This window comes from Chrysemys picta, chromosome 1 (genome assembly GCF_011386835.1).
Source record: "Chrysemys picta bellii isolate R12L10 chromosome 1, ASM1138683v2, whole genome shotgun sequence".
Classification (NCBI taxonomy): Eukaryota; Metazoa; Chordata; order Testudines; family Emydidae; genus Chrysemys; species Chrysemys picta.
The window spans coordinates 96,957,335-96,978,009 of record NC_088791.1 but is presented as its reverse complement, the minus strand read 5'-3'; the positions used below and the strand labels follow the sequence as shown (position 1 = coordinate 96,978,009).

At 45.6% G+C, this 20,675-nt stretch overlaps 1 protein-coding gene across 2 annotated transcripts in view; it reads left to right on the top strand.

Annotated features, from left to right (window-relative positions):
- The first annotated feature begins 202 nt into the window (after positions 1-202).
- The window catches only part of ISX (intestine specific homeobox), a 38,247-nt gene continuing 17,774 nt past the window's right edge, over positions 203-20,675 (top strand). The window contains exons 1-2 of one of the 2 annotated variants that reach the window (XM_024100070.3): positions 203-1,451; positions 13,738-13,989. In XM_024100070.3, coding sequence (XP_023955838.2) covers positions 1,268-1,451; positions 13,738-13,989 — 436 coding nt within the window. In that variant the 5' untranslated portion in view covers positions 203-1,267. The remainder of the gene's footprint in view (positions 1,452-13,737; positions 13,990-20,675) is intronic. The other variant, XM_065564514.1, reaches the window with a different exon arrangement.

The window sequence follows — 20,675 nt, the reverse complement described above, 5'->3', positions numbered from 1 at the left end:
CACGTCTTTCATCTTATCAGGTGTGTTTTATTGCCCCCTGGTTACACAGTAATTTTGGTCGTAGTTCCACCAAGGGATCGCATGATGGGAAATCAGCTCAAGGATTGTCAGTTCATTGGACAAATAAGGAAGGGCCTGTCGATACAATTATAGGAGACAGATAAGGAAAGCACAAAAGGGGAACAAGCAGAAAAAGGGAACCAGACTGGGGAAAATGTAAAAGGCAAGGGCAATCCCCGGAGGATTTACCAAGGTTAAAAAATTGCATGTTCTTCGTTAAATAAAGGTTAATGAGAACAAAGAAGTGGGGCAGAGGGGAATAACTGGAACTCTTCAGCGTTATCCAGGGAATTTTCCCCCTGGTTTAGACACCCAGCTGGAAGGAGGAGACAACTCGTGGGAGATTCCTCAACCAACCCTGCTGCAGAGCTGAGAAAAAGGGGAGCACTTTTGTGCAGGCGGCTTGACAGGGATTTCTCCTTCTGGCATGGCTGGTTTGAAGGGAAGACGCTGACAAGGGCCTGTGTGGAAGTTTCAAAGGGTTCTGTGTTTGGAAGAGGAGAAAACCTGACTCAAAGATTGTGGTTGAAGGGGCAGCAGTAAACCTGCGAGTTACAGGCTGGGGAAGGTCCTTTTCTCTCTGCATGAGACAGTCTAATATTTTTGGAAAGTTTACATTGTGCCCCTCCTGTTAGTAACTGGGCACAAAGGAATGCGTTGACTTAGCATTCAGTTATTTTCTCAAGTCATATTAGTACAAGAAAAAAGATACTGGGACTTCTAATGGATTATTGTGGAAAAGCGAAAAGGAAGATAATTGTCCCGCAAACATTATTCACCTAAGTGAAGCGACTCTTTCCTGGGCATTTTTGCCATGACTGTGCAGGGAACACTCCTCCTCCTGGGATTACAATGAGATTGTGCAGAGCCCTTTAAAGCTGCAGCGGTTTGGGGGCTGTTTAGATTTTTTTCCCCATCGTCATCTGGTGCTACTTTGATAGAAACTCAGGAGCTATTGTTGGCCTTGAAGTGGGTTCCTGGGATCAGAAAGAGACGGTGTGGGCTCTCTCACACACCAGTCGTTTCCATTGTTCCCTCTGCCACTGATTTAGTTCAGGAGAGTGCCGGTAAGGAGAGGAATACACCCACTCACCTGTATTGCTCTTGGAATAAGCAAGCAGCAGAGAGCACTCCAGTGGTGTGGCTTTTTTCTTCCCTTTTGCACCCAAAAAGAGATTTGGAGTTGGTCTTCTTTCCTCCTAGTGGGATGAAGATGTGTGACTCTGGGGAATGTGACAGTCGGGGGAAGCCTGCTCTGTCTTTTTCTATTGAGGAGATCTTAAAGAAACCCTCTGCTAGGACCTGCCTAAACAGTACACCAAGGACTAGCTGGAGCCATGCCAAAGCAGCTCCAGCCATGGGATCAGAGCCACAGCTGGAACTTGCCCTGGGTAAGCACCACTTCTACTACTTAATGAAAACTTTCCCTCTTTCTAAGTCTGTTTGGTGTGACTTAAATAGAATTTGTACCCTTGTGCCCTTGCAGGAATCTGGGAATTCATTGGTCAGGAGAGTTCAGGCCCAGCATATTTGATACACACATATGAATATAATCTTAACTTGAAACCAAAGATATTTTGGAGAATTACTTTGCTTATAGCCATGGCTGCCTACTGCCACCCCTTACCAATTGATTTCATAGAACTGGAAGGGATCCTGAAAGGTCATCAAGTCCAGCCCTCTGCCTTCACTAGCAGGACCAAATACTGATTTTGCCCCAGATCCCTAAGTGGTCCCCTCAAGGATTGAACTCACAACTCTAGGTTTAGCCGGCCAATGCTCAAACCACTGAGCTATCCCTCCCCCCTTTTGGGAATGCAGTATGCCACAAAGGCTCCAGAGCCCCGGGACAGAGAGCTGCACTATTTAAACAGGCAAGAAACAATGACCCAGATCCTCAAAGGTATTTAGGTGCCTAACTCCCATTGACTTCAAGTCTCACCTGATTTCAGTGGGAGCTAGGCATGTAAATACCTTTGAGGACCTGGGTCTATGTGACCTGTGCATAGCAACAGTGTGAAGTCCAAGAACACCTGGAAATTACAACCCAATAATATACCCTGGGACCTTTCACCTAAAAAAAAAATACCCTTATTATTTACTTTATATTAACATCTCCTCCTCCTGGAAAAAAGGCCTGAGGGCCAAATTCAGGCCTAATGCAACCAGGTGCATACCAGGACCAGATTTTTTCCATTAGAGCCAAATTCCATGCAGATGCCTTGGCATGATAAACTCAACTGCTTAGATTCAAACAGGACCAATGGTCCGTTTGGCGTAGAGCTAATCAGAAATGAGTATTTTGTTCCTGCAGAAAATTTCAACTTTTTATTGAAAAGATTGAAAATCAACATTTTTGATTGTTCGGGATTTTGACAAAAAGTTGAAATTTTCTGCAGAAAGCAGCCGTTTTCCACCAAAAGAAATAAATACCCAATTCTCTGTCAAAAAACAGCTCATTTTTGACCAGCTGTAGTTTGGCCCCATCGATACACCTTACAACAGAGGTTAATAATTATGATTTATTATTTGTAATACAACAGCACAGAGATACCAGTCATGGGCCAGGGCCCTGTTGCACTAAGCACTGTACAGACACATAGTAAGAGACAGTCCGTGGGCCCAAAGAACTTAGTCTAAGTAAGAACTGTGCTCCAGCATGATTTCCACTCTTTTGGGTCCGAAGTAGGTTCTAATATGGCTTGGATGGCCAGTATGAACAGGACCAAACCGAGGCAGCACAACTGGCTTAGGTAGGGATTTAGAATGATACTCACAAAATATGTTCTAGCCTAACACACTTTGCCTCTGTCCACACTGGTTGACCAACTGTGTTGGAATCCAGTTTGGCCACAGCTGGGTGTTAACCATACTTAGCACAATGGTTAAACTCAGTCATACACTGGAATTTTGGCCCCTTTTACACAAAAATATCTATCATGTTTGGGCCTGGTTAAAACTTGGTCTGCTCTTTCAGGCTGCATCTCTGCTGAGAGTGTCTGAGATGTCCTCTGTCATGGCTCTACCACCAGTGATGGTGGAAACACTAATGTCAATCAGCCACCAATTTTTTATCATTGTCATCGATGGTGGTAAAAACTCTAGTGGCCTGTCTCCATTAGCATCCCCACCATCTATGCCACTGGCTGTAGTGCAACGGTGGGAGATTTCCTAAGAATTGCCAGCATAGATGAAGCCTCAGTATTGGCAGCACCATACCCTGTTCTAACCATAGCCCTGAATCATGCTAAAGCCTGTTCTTTAGATCAGTTCTGAAACATGCTTAAAAAACAATGCAGTCCCATCCATACGGCCGGGCTTAACTCCATTTTAACAATGTTGGGCTCTTCTGTGTTGTAAGTGGGACATGCAACGCAGTCAATTTCCACAGTGTAGACTGGACCTTTATGTCTTAACTCTGGTGTCTCTGGAACTGAGGCAGGCGTTGGAGTAACCCAGCTCTGTTTCAATTTGCATCCCTGTTGAGCTTGTCAAATCCCGGTAGTAGCTATGACAAGTCCTTGCAGAGGACTCAAAGGATGTCAGGGATTCCATTACTGCATGTCACTACAAACACATTTTCACCCCAAACGGTTCCAGCCGAGAGCCCAGTCAGTTGTTCGACTTGTAAATGATGCAGCCAGCACAGCAAGGCCCGTCCCTTGACTTGATGAATTGTAATTTGTTTTTCCTTTTTGTTAAAAAAAAAAAAAATCAAGCGCAAGCGGAGGAAATTTTATCAGCTTAGAAACCGAAGGTGGCTGGAGAGAGAGAATGTGATGACTCTTCAGCCCACTACTGAAAAGCAATAATAGAGTCTGCACATCTGTTGTGTACTAAATTAATGGCATTACCCATATGTTTATGGCAATATAAAATATATACTTTAAATAATGATACTACTTAATACTTTAGATGCACACACAAGCTAATTAATCACTGAAACATGGACAAGCTATGTAAATTATATAGATGTTCCCTCCTCTACACAAATATATCAAGTGGGTTTGTTGGTGTTATTTGTTCCACTTCATTGCCATCCTTGATCAAATGGCTTTAAAATGCAGGACAAAAATGAAGCTTTTGATTGGCAGGCAGTGACATTGCATGCACGTTAACAACACCAAGGAGATACATGAGTTAATTGCCCTTCCACTTCTCCAGCAGAACCACCAGTTTTTTCCATGTAAGGTTTATTTCATAACAGCAGTGATACCCTCGGCTGTACATTTCAGGATAATTACTGTGTTTCATCAAAGTCGCTCAACCTTATGCCACATAACACTGGCCTGGGGCATGTTACATAATGACCCAGCCCACTCCTGATTTGCGTTACTGCTGGTCAGGCGGGAACTGCAGTGCACTGAGAAACTTGTGGGAGACTCCAGGACTGGAACAGCAGTGGGGTTTGCAGGTCAGCATAATGGGTATTGGCAGAGGCGGCCTGCAATGGCAGGAGAGGTGCAGGTCAGGAATCAGCAGCATGAACAGAACTGTGTGAGCGCTTAGGAGTGGAACAGTAAGAAGTGCTGCAGGTCAGGGTGCAGCTGCACGGAGAAAGGAGCTGGAGGGGCAAGCAGGACCAGAATAACAGAGCATACAGTCGATCAGAAATGCGGTGGATTAGCAGATCTTATGTGGGAAAACCCTTCTCTGGGAGAGAAACAGATGTTGCAGCTCAGGTGTGAAATCCATTGCCAGGGCCTTTTGAAAAGTTTCCACAGCCCCTGCCGGCAGCATGCTAGGCTCTGTGAGTCTGATTCAAAGCTCACTGGAGTTAATGGGAATCTTTCAGTTGACTTCCATAGGATTTGGATCAGGCAAAATCTGTTCTTCATCCCTCAGGTTCCTCGGTGCTTAGATTTAATGAATTTACTTTGCAAAAATTTCCACCAGATGGCCGCTTAACTGCAGCATGGGATCCAAAGCACATTGGAATTGGCCGTAGCATGTGTTTGAAAGAGTCCTATGGAGTTAAAGATGCAGGCCTCTGAAGTAGAAGCCCATTTCATCCTGTTTACCATGTTTTTGTCTTTAGTTTCTCCCTCCCCAACCTCCCACTGGGCCCGGATGGAGTAACCATCACCTTTTGTAGGGGCACCAAATAACATCAGTCATTAGCCCTCTGTTCCCCTCTGACCAACTCCTCCACTTCCCCAAACAGCTCTCGGTGCCATCTGCAAAGCAGACTCCCACGAGTCAGACAACTTTTCCTGGCCAAGAACAACTGGTGTGTCGGATCCTTTTAATTCAGAAAGAGGGAGCCCTCTTACCGCCTATGGTGGGTGAGCTGATTAGCAGTCTGACTTTTCTTCTGCTGACATTCATGGGAGCTTGATTTCAATAGAAGGGGAAGCAGGCCTGAAATAAAAGTTTGGCCTGTACTTCTGGCAGCAGCATTGTAACATCAGGAGCTTTTTCGTCTTGCCAGAACAGTTCGGGCTGGGGAGTTTGGGTCTGGGGAATTAGTAATAGTAGCAGAAACAGTAGTACTGGTATTATGCATGTATTGTTATAGTGCCCAAAGTCCCCAATCGGGATCAAGGAACTCACTGCCCCTGTCCTGAGAAACTTGTATATGTTGGTTGTTTTACCTCACCCATAACTGCACTCCACCCAGTTTATTGCAGAGGAGAGGCTAGATCAAGGCATGTAACTGAGTAGCTACCATCTGTTCAATATTGCCAAATCACCCAATCCATAAAAAGCACTTTTTTATATAGTTAGATATAGAATCAGGAGGAAAAAAACCCACAACCCTCTCGCCACAGTTAGCAACATTGCTGACAAAAATCGTTTCCCGATGATATTTCACCATCACTTGCTGTGAGAATGAAAGCCAAGACAGAGAGGCTGTTTTGAGCCAGCTGTCAAGGCCATTTCTCTGCACATGACTAATGCTCCTCTCAGGTTGTGCCAGGCTGAAATGTCACCATCCCTGCAGCAAAAAGCTGCCTTCGCCAAAGAAAATTTCTCCTTGGCTCAAATTCATAAATACTTTTTAAAATTCTCTCATGAATATTCCCTACAAAAATTGGCTGCTCTGAATGCCGCCACCACCTCAGCCAGACTGCTTGCTCCTTCTAGGAAGCGTGACCAAATAATAGGAACGCCAAAGTCACAATGGAAGTTGCAGCAGAGGTGGGAACAGAACCCAGGTCTTTTAACTGCCAGCTCCGTTCCTACTGACAAAATATCAGCCTTCTTCCCTCCACCCTTCTTTTCCTAGTAACTTCCTCTCCATTTTCAATCCTACTGCAGAACTACTCCCTTGATTTTTCCAAACTCTCTCTATGCTTAATTCCACTCCATTCTGCCTCTCTGATCTCATAACTGCTTGTTCCCTGCCTGCTCAGTCTTTTCCTCCAGTCTCCACAAATAAAGGTGTTCTTCCCTCTATCTGTCACTCTCGTCCTCTGAGTCTTTCTCCTCTTTGGCCTATGATTATTCTATTGAGGTCCATATATCATGCCCATCTCTGTGGTATCTGAGCACTTCAGTGAAGTGCTTTATGATCTTTTGTGCACGAAAGACTAAAGGATGGGACAGCATGTGAAATAGAAGTTTACTGTATTATGTTAGTTATAAAATGTTTTAACTGCTCCACTGCCCCCCCCCTCCCCCCCAAGTGAATCACTCTATCTTAGATACTTCTAGTTGGAACACCTCACAATCTTTAATGGATTTATCCTCACAACACCCATGTAAAGTAGGGAAGTGATATTATCCCCATTTTACAGATAGGAAAGAGAGACTAGATCAGTGGTTCTCAACCAGGAGTACGTGTACCCTGGGGGGTACGCAGAGGTCTTCCAGGGGGTACATCAGCTCATCTAGTTTTACAACAGGCTACATAAAAAGCATTAGTGATGTCAGTGCAAACTAAAATTTCATACTTGTTTATATTGTTCTATGTACTATACACTGAAATGTAAGTACAATATTTATATTCCAATCGATTTATTTTATAATTACATGGAAAAAATGAGAACATGAGCAATTTTTCAATAACAGCGTGCTGTGACACTTTTGTCAGCAAGAAGTTTTAAAGTGAGGTGAAACTTGGGGTACGCAAGCCAAATCAGACTCCTGAAAGGGGTACAGTAGTCTGGAAAGGTTGAGAGCCACTGGGCTAGATGACTTGCCCAAGGTCACGGGGAAATCTGTGGCAGGGCAGGGACTTGAAGCAGGTCTTCTACGTCCTAGAGCCCTAGCCACTGGACCATCCTTCCTGTTTGCATAAAATGACCTTAAAAAACAGAGAGACAAGATAGGTGAGGTAATATCCTTTATTGGACCAACTTCTGTTGTTGAGAGAAACAAGCTTTCGAGCAGCACAGAGCTCTTCTTCTTAATTAGTCTATTTAAAAAAAAGACTAATTTTAATCACCAACGTCAAGAACCTCCAAGGCCCACAAAGGAATGAAGTAAACATCAACCCACACAGTGCTCCCCCTGCCCTCCCTCTCACATTTGAGAGAAGAGATGGACCTTGCACCAGGGTCTAAAGGTCAACATGCTTGGGCTGTATTTGATTGTCTGTAGAAGTCTCTCCAAAGACTTGTGATAATTTAAAAAGATAACATTTGAACAATTGTCCCTTATTGCTAAGAAGCTTTGGGCAATTTCCAAAGCTTTTTCTGACTGTATTTTCTTTGGATCAGTTTCTGCCCTCTGATACTTTTGTGCAACTCCCATTGAAGTCATTGTGTCTTGGCCCTTTGTCTCAAGATGATATAACTATAGCCACTGTGTGGGTGATTATCAATAGAACAGAGTAAAACGTATTCAAAAGTGAAACTCCACAAAGCCTAAAGTGTTAGGTACTTTGTCAAGGCCAGAAATAAAATACATATTAAAAGCCAAATTTTCTTTCCATGCAAATAGTCAGATGAAAAGTATATTTCTATGGGAACAGCCTCACCTAGCTAGACCAGATTAAAATTCAGCACAACCCCATTTTGCTGTCAGCTCAGATGTTGAGACAGGAAAGGAACAATACCCAGGGGCAGCTTGATAATGGGACAAAATCTTGACCAGAATCCAGAGTTATGGGCTACCAGCAGTGCAGCGGGAATGTAAATTCCGGACTCATGCTCAGTTCAAGGCTGCCGGAGGTGTGTGGATGAGGAGCAGCGAGGTCAAAGACAAAACTTACACAGCTCTACAGCGCCCCTTCTGGATAGATGAGGCTATGCAAGTAGCTACATCCAACCCTTGTAAATCAGGAAGATGTTCATATAATGTGCATTTGGAGTTTCCAAAGAGTTCAGGGCCTGGTGTTCAAGAGCACAGCACCCCCAATTGGAAACAGATTTTCAAATGAGCTCCGCTCCCATTTAGGTACCTCTAAACTCTAATTAAGGTTTATCAAAACTACTTGGTATCCAACATCTCCCTTTATGACGCCAGTTTTTCAAAACCGCGCCGCCTCCAGCATGCTGACCTCTTTTGAAAATCTGGCCATCTATTTAGGTTCCTCACTGGGAGCTGAGATCTCATGACCACCTAGCCCTAACGCAGGGTGCTCTTTTGAAAATCTAACCATGGGGCCTGGAAAGTCGAAGGGGTGGAGGATAGTAGAAAAGAGCAGCTGGCTCCTTGGGGCTCAAAGCTTCACCTGAACCTGTATTCACAACGAAAATGTCAATGGAACATGTAGTTCTAACATTGCTCCACAGTTCAGCAAGTACAAGCCCATCCCCACCAATGTCTACCTTGACTAGTTCAGACTTCTCACCTCTCTCCCTGCCCGCATGCTGGTCTGAACTAGGTGCCCATGTTTCTGGCTTTCACTGAAACAGAAGTGGAGGGTGCCCATCCCTGACACAAAGCACTCATGTACCATCCTGTTGTATCCACCATGCAAAGTATTAACAACTTCAACAGAACTTTATTTATAGTGGAAGTCTCTTTTCCAAGCTGTAGCTGCACACCCTGTAACTCTCCCAGCCTCCTCAACTCCTCCCCCCTCCTTCCTGTTTCCTGTCCTTTCAGACTCCCAACAGCCAGTGCTCCCAGTTCTAATAATCACATGCAGCATCTAAACACCACATTCCCTCCTCTCTTAAAAAACTTTCCAAATTAAAATAAACATTGTTGTTCTAACCACAGGAACAAATATGAAACAAGACACTATACTGTTGGCAGGAATATTACACTGAAAACACTGTAGATACTACATAACATAGTCTTTAGTACAGGCAGGTGGTTGTTTGAGTCTGACAGGCCGTCTCTCAAGCCCCGGTTCCAGTGCAATGTCTTGTTGTGTTGGTTCTACAGTGAAGTCATCCAATGCAGACTGGGTGTTGGCATAATCTCCTCTTGGTGCATAGGCAGGTGCAAGATAAGAAGCATTCCATACCCTCCCATCAGAAAGTTGATAGGTGTAAGGTCCCTTCTTCTCTATGATTTTAAGAGGAGCTGTGAATTTATGGTCCCCTTTGCATAAGAGTCCAGGTTTTCGTATTCTAACAAAGGATCCATACTCAAACTTTGGTTCCTTAGCACCCCGCCATTTGTCTGTGAAAGCCTTAGACTTTGCTTGGTTCGGTTCAACTGTCTTTCTCACATCATCCTTGTGTGGGGCATCAGGTCGTGCCTTTAACAATCCAGCAATGTTTAGTTTAGTAGTCATCTGTTTCCCATGAAGTAACTCTGCGGGTGATCTTTGCATTGTGGCATGTCGTCTAGCCCGGTATGCTTGCAAGAAATCAGTAGTGAAGGGTATCCACAATCACCCTTCCAGTTTAGCTGTTTGCAAACTCTCTTTCAAACTTCTGTTAAATCGTTCGATTTCTCCATTGGCTTGAGGGTAATATAAGGATGACCTCCTGTGTAAATTGTTCCTCTCTACTAGAAAAGTTTCAAACTCCAGGGAAGTAAATTGACTACCATTATCTGAAACCAGTTCTTTGGGGTTACCTTCCCGGCTAAAAACTGAAGAGAGGAACTTAATTACTGTAGCAGAAGAAATTTGCGATGTAAACGCCACCTCAGGCCATTTACTGAAATAGTCTATTAAAGTGATGACATAATGACAGTCAAGTGGAGCAGTATCAAAAGGTCCTACAATGTCAATCGCCACTTTTTCCCATGCAGATTCAGGAAGAGGAACAGGCTGTAATGGAGGGGTACATGTCACTGCTGTCTTATCATGCATTTGGCAAGTGACACAGGATTTTATGAGTGCTTCAGTTTGAGAGTCCATCCCTGGCCACCAATACAGATCCCGTAGTCGTTGTTTGGTTCTGACAATTAGTATCGTGTGCCAGGTGTATGAGTTTTGACTGTAATTCTTCTGGCACAAGTAGCCAGTGTGTACTTCGTAGCACACAGCCATCGAGCAAAGAAAGTTCATCCCGAACTCTAAAATAAGGCAGCAAAACTGGGTCAAGGTTTTTAAGGTTACTGGGCCATCTCTTTGTCAGAAATTCCTGTAATTTTTGTTGAATGGACACACTGAACAAGCAGCTTGAAATTGTTCTCTTGTAACTGCAGTAAGAGTGCTTGTAATAAGTGCAACTACTACATCCTCATCCTCCGGTGGACCATCTGGTGAAGGCAAAGGCAGGCGAGAAAGGCAATCAGCTACCACATTTCTGTTTCCAGGCTTATATTCCAGTTCATAATTGAAAGAAAGTAGTCTTGCAGACCATCTAGCAATACGATATCCTGTTCTTCCCAGTCCTTTCATGGTGAGCAACATTGTCAAAGGGCTGTGGTCTGTGCGCAACTTGAACGTGCGGCCCCACAGGTATGTTCTCCATTTTTCAGTAGCCCAGACACAAGCAAATGCTTCTTTTTCAACTGTAGAATATTTTCTCTCAGCATTACTTAGGCCTAGTCTTCACTTACCGGCTGGTCCGGAGGCACGCAATCGATGTTCTGTGATCGATTTATCGCGTCTGGTTAAGACGCGATAAATCGATCCCGGATCGATCCCGGAAGTGCCCACAATCGGCGCCGGTACTCCAGCTCTCCGAGAGGAGTACGCAGCGTCGACGGGGGGAGACTTCCGGCCGCGTCTGGACCCCGGTAAGTCCGGACTAAGGTACTTCGAATTCAGCTACGTTATTAACGTAGCTGAATTTGCGTACCTTAGTCCGAAGTCCGGACTAAGTGGGGACCAGCCCTTAGTGTCCTTGAAGCAAATGCAACAGTCCTCTCTGTGTTGTCCTCATGAAGTTGTGTGAGGACAGCCCCAAGTCCATAATCAGAAGCATCAGTAGTTACAATTGTGGGCAATGCGGGACTGAATAATGCAGGTACTGGAATATGTACAATCAAGTCTTTCACCCTTTTGAAACTAACTTGTGCATCCATTGTTCACACTAAGGTTGAACATCTCCGTAGTAATTCTCGTAACGGTTCAATGACAGAAGCATAATTGGGAATGAATTTTGCATGCCAGGAGGTAAGACCCAAGAAGGAACATAAGGTTTGCAAATCTGTTGGAGGAGGAGCATTTGAAATTGCCAGGATATGATCTGGATCAGGTTTTAGTCCAGCCCGTGAAATTGTATGCCCCCGAAAGGAGAGTTCAGTTTGTCTAAATTTGAATTTGGACCTATTGAGCTTGAGGCCTGCTTTGCTGATGCAGTTTAGTACAGACTGCAGGATATTGTCATGCTCCTCAGTAGTATTTCCAAACACAATAATATCATCCAAATAGCACTGAACTCCATGTTGATTCTTCAGAATCAATGACATCATTTTTTGAAAGGCACTTGGGGCTGATGTGAGACCGTATGAAACACGTTTAAAACTAAATAGTCCCTCAAGTGTAATAAATGCTGTGAGGTCTCTGCTATCTTCATGCAACATAACCTGGTGGTATGTGCTCTGCAAATCAAGAGTAGAAAACATCTTTGCTCCACGGAGTTCGGCAAATACTTCCTCTATGTGAGGAAGAGGATGGTTGTCAATCACAATAGCTTTATTTGGCTCCCTTAAATCTGCACAAAGGCGAATGTCTCCACACTTCTTCTGCGTCATTACTATAGGTGAAACCCATTCCGAGGAGTTAATCTCTTCAATAATGTCCTTTTGAACAAGTTTTCTAAGTTCTTCTGAAACAGCTTCCCTGACTGAAAATGGTAAGCGCCGTAATTTCTGTCGTACAGGCAACACATTATTCCGCATTTTAACTTTATGCAGAAAACCATAAGCACAGCCGAGTTTCTCCTCAACCTGGTGTTGGGTCCCCGCTGAAACTGGTGTGTGTACCGCAAGAGTGCTTTGTTGAGGAAGATCAATTAGTCCATTAACTACCCTGAGATTTAAAGCAGCCAATAAATCTCTGCCAAAGATAGGAGTGCCTTTGTGGACAATGTAGAATTCCGCAGTTACACAGCGATCACCAAAGTAACTATTGCTGGCAGGCAGCCATGTACTGGAATATGGTTTTTCAAATAGCACACCAAGTGAAGTTTGGGTTCAGTAAGAGGCACATCTTTAAAGTAATGCAAATAGATGGAATCAGGTAGTATAGATACTGCTGAGCCAGTGTCCAACATTAGCTGAACAGAGTGTGATTTGCCTGAGGGTATGGCAGAAACATTTACAGTGCACTTTATCTGTTCTGGAATATGTGCAGTAGTGATTTTGTCTACACTCAGCACAGTAACATCTGGTATTGTAACTGCATGCACCTGTTGATTGAACTGGCAACTGCGACAAACTTCAGCAAAATGCCCAATCTTTTTGCACCGAGCTACTTTTGCTGGACATCCTGTGTAGCTTGCAAGATGTTGTGGGGATCCACAGCGAAAGCATGCTTTTACTGTATTTTGCATTTGCTGATTCAGTGGCTTTTCATTAGTTTTCCTTTTGCAATTGTTTGTCTGCAGCGATAGTGAACTTTTCTGCAAAGGAGTCACAACCTGGACTGGGCCTCCTGTATGTACCCTGGCTCATTATTTTGGCTTCAGCTGTAGCTGACTCAATCTGAATAGCAATGGTTATTGCTTTTTCTAGTGTAAGTTGTGGTTCTAGAAGTAAGCGTTCTCTTACACGAAGCATGGTTGTTTTCTCAATGAGCTGGTCTCTAATCATCTCATCTTCCATATTCCCAAAGTCACAAGTTACAATCAGACTCCTCAGGGAAGCCATATACTGCATTATAGTCTCCCCTGGTTTCTGCTCATGCTGGCGAAATCTGTAGCGATTAGCTACTACATTCACTTTGGGCACAAAAAAGTTCTTTAATGCAGTGAGTGCAGTCTCATATTTATCATTTGCAAGGGGAAAAGTGTAAAATATAGGCTGCCCTTCTGCTCCAAGGCAGTGGATTAGCAGGGCACGCTCTTACTTCAGAAATCTCTGTAGCGCTGATTGCAAGCTGATAAGTCTCAAACATACGGATCCAGGCAGTAAAAGCAATTGGAGGCTCACCTGAGCTTTGCAGAAAGGGTGCAGGTGGGTTCAGAGGCAGAAGATCCATCCTTGTCGCCAAAATGTTGTATCCACCAAGCAAAGTATTAACAACTTCAACAGAACTTTATTTACAGTGGAAGTCTCTTTTCCAAGCTGTAGCTGCACACTCTGTAAGTCTCCCAGGCTCCTAAACTCCTCCCCCCTCCTTCCTATTTCCTGTCCTTTCAGACTCCCAACAGCCAGTGCTCCCAGTTCTAATAATCACATGCAGCATCTAAACACCACATATCCCCTTCACAGATTCCAGCAGCATGTGGAAATCAGACAATGCCTTACCTTCAGCAAAGATGCTTCGCTCAGCCTCACCCTCTGCACTTGTGGCCAATGCCAGCACAATGTGGCCAGTTCACTGCAGAAGACCCACTGCCCTGGATGCAAGCCCAACTGCCTTTCTCAGTGAGGATGAGGTACATGAGCACCTAGGAGGCAAGAGAAAACATGAGGAAGAGGAAGCTCAGCTGTGTGATTTCCCAGCAGACCATCCACTCCATGGTGAGTACACTCAGATCCTACCTCTTGGAAGGGTACTTGAAATCACAATGGTTATGGTGCCTTACATATAGGGGTCACCATTAAATGTCAGCCATTACAACAGCTTTTCCATAACATCAGCTCCTGGGTGGGTCAGAACCTAGAACCTTTTGTTCCCAAGAGCAGAGCTCTGCCACTCGAGCTAAAGGAGTGACCTCAGTGGCCATGGACAGCAGCAAGGAGCAATCTGTGGCTCTGCAATAGCAGGGGGACCTTGTGCATTACACATATTTTTAGGGTAGGAGGTAGCTGTATGGGAAACGTTGACCTTCTTAGTAAACAAGTTGCAATTTCCTCTTAGCACACTAGGTAGTGTGCGACCAGAAAGATGAGGTCCACATATAATAGAGAAGGAAGGGCTGGTTCTAGGCTGCAGCAATGAGAAGTTATGGGGCGGTATGTGGATAGTCCTAAAAAGTCAGCGCAGCGTTTTTAAAATGCCAGTGCAGGGGACTGTGCATTTTTTTAGTTCCTGTGTGTGAACGAGTGAAGCCAGGGAAGTTGTAGGATGCAGGATTGTGGGGCTGGCATCACTGAAAGAAAATTCCACTCGTTTTTCTCAGCCCATATTCTAATGTTTATAAGGTAAATGCTTCTCACGGAATAAACTGTGATCTGCCGTTGAAGGAAAGGGCTGGCTCCCGCTGTCATTCCGTTAAATGGGAGCTTTGCCATGGACTGTGGCGCACAGCAGAATCAGGCCCACAGTTTGTAATGAACCCCCTGCCAGAGAAGGCCATTTTGCTGTAATGGGGCAGTGTAGGGAGAGCCCAGTGGTGGAAGCTGTGAGCCAGTTTCCATCTCACTAGCACTGATTTAATGCCCACAGGAAGAGCTCACTATGAGTGGTTAAAAATAAACATTTCTGTAAGTTAGAGGGAAAGCTAAACTGCAACGTCTAGATGCTGAGCTGGAGTCAAATTTCCCCAAAGCTAATGGGGGGTTCTGGTCCAGCGTTCCAGTTCAGCACCATCACTAGTTTAGTCACACAAGATTAGCGTTCTTCTGCTGCCGTTAAACCACTATTAAGGCAGGAAACTGATTGCTGCCGGTGTCAGAAACGATTAGGGCTAGCCAGACACTTTAGATGACAGTTGGTGTGGAATTCCCTTGTGGGAATTCCTGATGGAGTTTTTAAACTAATGCCTTCTGATCCCAGCTGTAACTGGGTTTTGGAACAGAGCAGTGGGTCTACTGGTCTGCCACTTGCTGGGACTAGTGGTTCCTGCAGCTACTGATTCTCCTGTAGAAACCCACCGTAGGCAGCGAAAGGATGCTAATGGAGGCCACTGGAATGTCTGGTGCACACAGATTAGGCTCGACAGGATCCATTTCACAGGGGATGGCACTGCATCAGCCTCGGCATGTTCACTTGGGGGGTTGGATTTTGTAGAAAATCCCACCCCATAACTGTACACTCATATTCAAAGGTCCCAGGAACTCTTCCTTCACTTAGCTGTATAGTCTTTTAGGGAAGAGGGGCTGGTGGCCTTCCCCCCATCTTCTCCTGCCCTCAACTATGGCCTAGAAGCTCCGTCTTTAGAGGTGGTTGCTCCCCTACGCAGTAACAGTGTCTCTAGGAAAGGCCGACAGGCAAGGGCCACTAAGTGTACACCCACCGTCCTTAGAGTTGGATCCAATGTCCATTGCACTTCCATTCCACTGCCATTGACTTAAACAGGCTTTGGAGCAGGCTTTTGACGCAGTAGCTAGGCAGCCACTAGGGATTACCTCACAGTGCAGTAGCTGGTACACCCAATAATCCCCAGTATGTAGTAGCTAGGGAATCCCCAGGGGTTCCCTAGCTACAATGCCAAGGATTCTGAATCATCTCTGCATCTCAACTCATTGCAACAGCACTAGTAGCAGGAATGCGGGGGGATGGGGGAGGGGGGTCCTCTGGTCCTGCTGCCCTGTGGGAGTGGGCATGCATTTCCTGCCCCCTGAAGAGCCTTTGAATTGGGAAACACTAATCCTTACCTGGGACCCCACCCCAAAGACCCTATTTCCCAGAACTCCGTGATAATCTGGGAAGGATGTCACCAGGCCCCAGAAAGCAGCTGTGTGTGTGAGACACAGAGAGAGATCAAACCACTTCTAAAGGTAAGCTGTGGTGGCGTTGAGGGAGAAAGAAGACAATGGGGTTGTATGATCAGTATCACATTCACGGACTAGAGGCTGATGTCTGCAACCGAACCCTGAACGCATCCTGAGTCTGGAGTGAGCACTTGTTTTGCTACGAACCCATCACACCACAGCACTACAAGTGATAAAACTGTCTAGCAAAATGGTCACTGCCAATAAGGGATTAGAAAAACTGTGTCATTTATAATAAACAGAATTATAACCTTATTACAGTTTATTTACAGTGACAAGACTGCTGGAGTGAGCAAAACAGATAGAATATTCCTTTATGAGAGCCCAATTCTCCCCACTCTGGAGAAAAGTGATTTCCTATCCATTGATTTCATATCCTGGAGGTTGGGACCAGATATGTTAGAATCAGGGCCGGCTCCAGGCACCGGCCCACCAAGCATGTGCTTGTGGCGGCGCCTGGAGGGAGGCGGCACGGCGGGGCGCTCCGGCCTGAGAGCGGGGCCGCAACTGGGCTCGCCGCCCTCCCCGCGGCACTCCGGCTGCCGGGGAGAGCGGAGCCCCGGCCGGGCTCGCCACCCTCCCCCCAGCGCTTTGGCCGCCGGGGTCTCGCCGCCCTGCTCCCGGCGCTCTGTCCGCCAGGGAGAGCGGAGCCGCGGTGGGCTCGGCGCACTCCCCCCGGCGCTCCGGCCGGTTGGGGATTGCAGCCCGCGGCCGGGCTCGGCACCCTCCCCTGCCGCACTGGGGGGGGCGGCGGGTGGCTTTTTTGCCTAGGGCGGCAAAAAAGCCAGAGCCGGCCCTGGTTAGAATTACTACACTGACAGCTCTCTTAATTTTGCTAACCACTCAGCTGGATGCCAGTTATAATGTGATTGACTTCGTCGCATTACTTGCTATGTGAAAAATTCCACAGTGCTTTCTCTGACCAGTTTGCGTTAGTAGCTGAGCTAGTGGAATCTGCTCCATAAAGTGACAAGATAGGGAAAGGCCCTGCTTTAGAGCTGCGTGTGCTGTGTGTGAATGCTGATAGCAGTGGCTCTTTGTGAAATGATTAATAACTGGTATTGGGTATGTGCAACTATAAATGGTTATCAGAACAGGCCAGGAGTGCAGTGGTTCTATTGCAAAACTTAAATACAAGTGGGACAAGCGTTCTGCTGTAAATTGACACAGCTCCACTGAATAAATTCAAATCCTGAGCTCCTGCCTCTGTTTTAATTCAGCCTGACCTCAGACAAACCCCCGTTGATTTAAATCAATGCTTTGGCTGTGTAAGACCCTTGAGATTTGGCCCTTCAATAATGCAGTGTTACGGTTATAGATTTAACCACACTAAAGTCAGGAAATGATTAAGTTAAGTTTCCCATGCAAACTTAGCCACTGCTCAGCCACTGCCAAAGGCAGGATAGGGGCTAAATAGACCTTGGGTCTCACCCAGTATGGCAATTGCTGAATTCCTTACACATACTGGGCTTGGTTCTCCGGTGCCTTGTGCCTTGTGTGGCCATTTACATCCACGCAAAACTGCAAGGCAGTGGACGAACAGTTGTAATTATTTGTTAGTCTGTTAAATATGTACTGTGGGCCCAATCCTTTGCTGCCACTAAAGAGCACTTAGTGCAGATGTCCAGCAGAGTAAAGATGACTTTAAGCCACCATTGCATCCTTGATTCTGGTGCTGTTCTCTGCTGGGCAAGACTTCTGGCACAGGGTAGAGCAGTCTGAAGGTCTCGCTAAGTTGTGCTGGCTACTCATTGCCCCCACAGGACTGGAGATGGCTGGGGCACAGGGACAACCTGGTCACATTCCTTTCCTCCAGTCATGCCTCTTGCACTGACTATGGATGGGGGGTGGGGTAGGAGTTGCTTCAGTGGCTCAACATCATCCAAAGCTCCCCCCTCCTCCAGGACAGGAGAAAAATTTGGCCCAAAATGGGCAAAGTGATGGAGTTCATGTTACTGTGGAGCTTTCTCTTCTACTTCCTCATGTGTGTGAGCTGAAATCCGTCATTTTAATGTTTGGGGGAAAACACGGAGGATATTAGTTAGTTGGTCCGTTTGTTCGTTCCAAGAGACATTTAAACCTCTCCCAGGAAAACTAGCCCAACAGTGTGAGAGCAGCAGTACCTGGCCCCAGTCTCCTATGTTACAGTACAAAAGGGGAACAAGGTTTCTGTCTGTCTGTCTACCTTAACGTTTCATACTGCCGCCCATCACCATAGGATCTGAGCACCTCCCATGTAAAATTGATAACAACGGCACAGTGCTCAGAGGGCTTCATGGAGTCTCTGGCACTTCTCCCTTTCTAGGATGCCAACTCTACTTGGGGTAGGGTTTTTTTGTTTGTTTTTTAAGATGTTGTTTGTTTGTTTATGTCGGTCATGCTGTATTGGGTTCTTATTATTAATCATGTATATTACGGCAGTGCCCAAGGACCAACCAAGAATGGGGCCCCACTGTGCTAGGCCCTTCACAGACATGGACTAGTAGACAGTCCCTGCTCCAAAGAGCTTCCAATCTCAATAGACAAGGCAGGGTGTGGGAAGGGCTAGAACACACAGGCAGAGTGAGCAATGTGGTGGTGGCAAATGTCAGATTAGTGCCATGTTTTTATTTTTTGGCTTTACTTTGGAGGGGATCAGCTAAAGGGAAAGAAAACTGAAGGGAAGGCTGCTGAGGAAGACAGGGCGGGGGAGAAGAGTGTAAAAGGGGCAGGTGTGGAGTGAAACTGAGGCGTAGAGGCTGTGGGGGAAGAGAAGGGTTGGAGCAAACAGCCAATCAGCACAGGGCAGAGAAAGTCCACTCAGACCTGTAGAGAGTTTTCAGAATGGCCAAGGAACAAACCAGGGTCCTTGCTTTGGCTGCTTCTGGCCTTAACCAACCTGAGTCTTTGGCTGGCTCCTTTATAGCTTTCTCCCAAGCCCACATGGGGGTGGGAAGGAGACACCACCTGGGTCCTAGTGCCTCCACAGTGCGGAGAGGGGCTGCAAAGTTGTGGGGCTGAGGGGGACATTGGGGGTGTCAGTGTTATGAGTGTCATTCTTATGGTGGAAAGGCCTTTTCAAAGAGAGGGGTTTTGCAGCAGTTCCTAAAGACCATCAGACTCTGGAGTTGCTGGTCTCCTGTACTGTTCCATTGCTGGATCCCCTCAAGGGAGAGCACTTTGTCCGCAGCTCTCAACCACCTTGTCCTGGGCTTTGTGATCTGCATTGTCCCAGAGGAGTGCAGATTTCATGGTGGTTCATCAATTATAATTTAATCTTTGATGAAGCTGGTGTTTGGTCCATGATTTGCTTCGAAGATTAGGATCACAGCCTTAAACCAGCAGTGGAAGCTGACTGGTAGCCACCAGAAGGACTTGAGCACCGGTCTGATCTGCTCACAGTAGCCTAACCGCAGAGAAGTCGGGCTAAAAATGCTAACAGATACCCACTGAACAGGTCAGCAGTGATTTTGCATTTGTACAGACATGTTTTATTTTATTTTATTTTTTCACCAAACTTTGTGAAGAGGCTCTGTCATGGGGAGTACAAGCCACATCCTGAGGTTTTGTGTGGGTTGCCACAGGGCTGGTAAGCGGACAAAAGGCATGAATGCATAGTTCAAGGATCAAGCATGGAATATGTAAGTGGGGCCTTCACTAGGCATGATCCTTACATGTCACTTTGAATAACTGATCCTGCCATGTTTTGCATCATCTCTGCATGGTCCATATATGTTGGTTGGAAAGGGGAGCCATTTTTGAGTTACTGGTGAATGATGATCATTCTGACTTTCTTATTTAAACTGAAAAGTATTCTGAATTCTTGCGTAGAGTCACACACACACACTTGAATGGATTTCTATCACGCATAAAAATCTGTTTATCGTAGCATATTACCATAGCACCTACTAACCCCAGTCATGGAGCAGGACCTCACTGTGTGTGCACGGTGCTGTACAAACACAGAACAAAAAGATGGGCCCAGCTCCAAAGAGCTTACGTTCTAAGAAATCTCAGTGTCCGCACTGATGTCAGACACAGACAATTTCTTTACCTTACAGCTTGAGCATATTATTCAAATTTCCAAACCTCATCATCTGTACTTTCTGCCCTTCCTGAATCACACAGTCCAATTTCAGAAACACCTGTGACATCATAGTTTTTCACTCTAAAACAGGAACTTTATTAAGACATTCATATATTTAATAAATGTGTAAAGCGCTTGTCCAACCACAACAAAGCATCCGTCAATAAAATATTGCAAACCATTCCAATCCCAAATAAATATTGTCCAGCCAGCATATACTACACTGCTTACCAGAGCCAAAGGATCTGGGACCAGCGCAAAACCAATACCCCACCCTGCTGAACAAAAGGGAGCAATTCCTAAGGAACAGGGCAAACAGGGAAGAAAAGAGTAAATGTTTATACGTACATTTTGTTGCCACTGTTTAGCTCACTAGTTCGCTGCAGACCGATATAATAATTCCTGCGTTATATGTGCTGTTAATGTGTAGCACTCACATATACAGGTAGGAATGTGATATTCATATTTCCATGTGTTGCTGGGT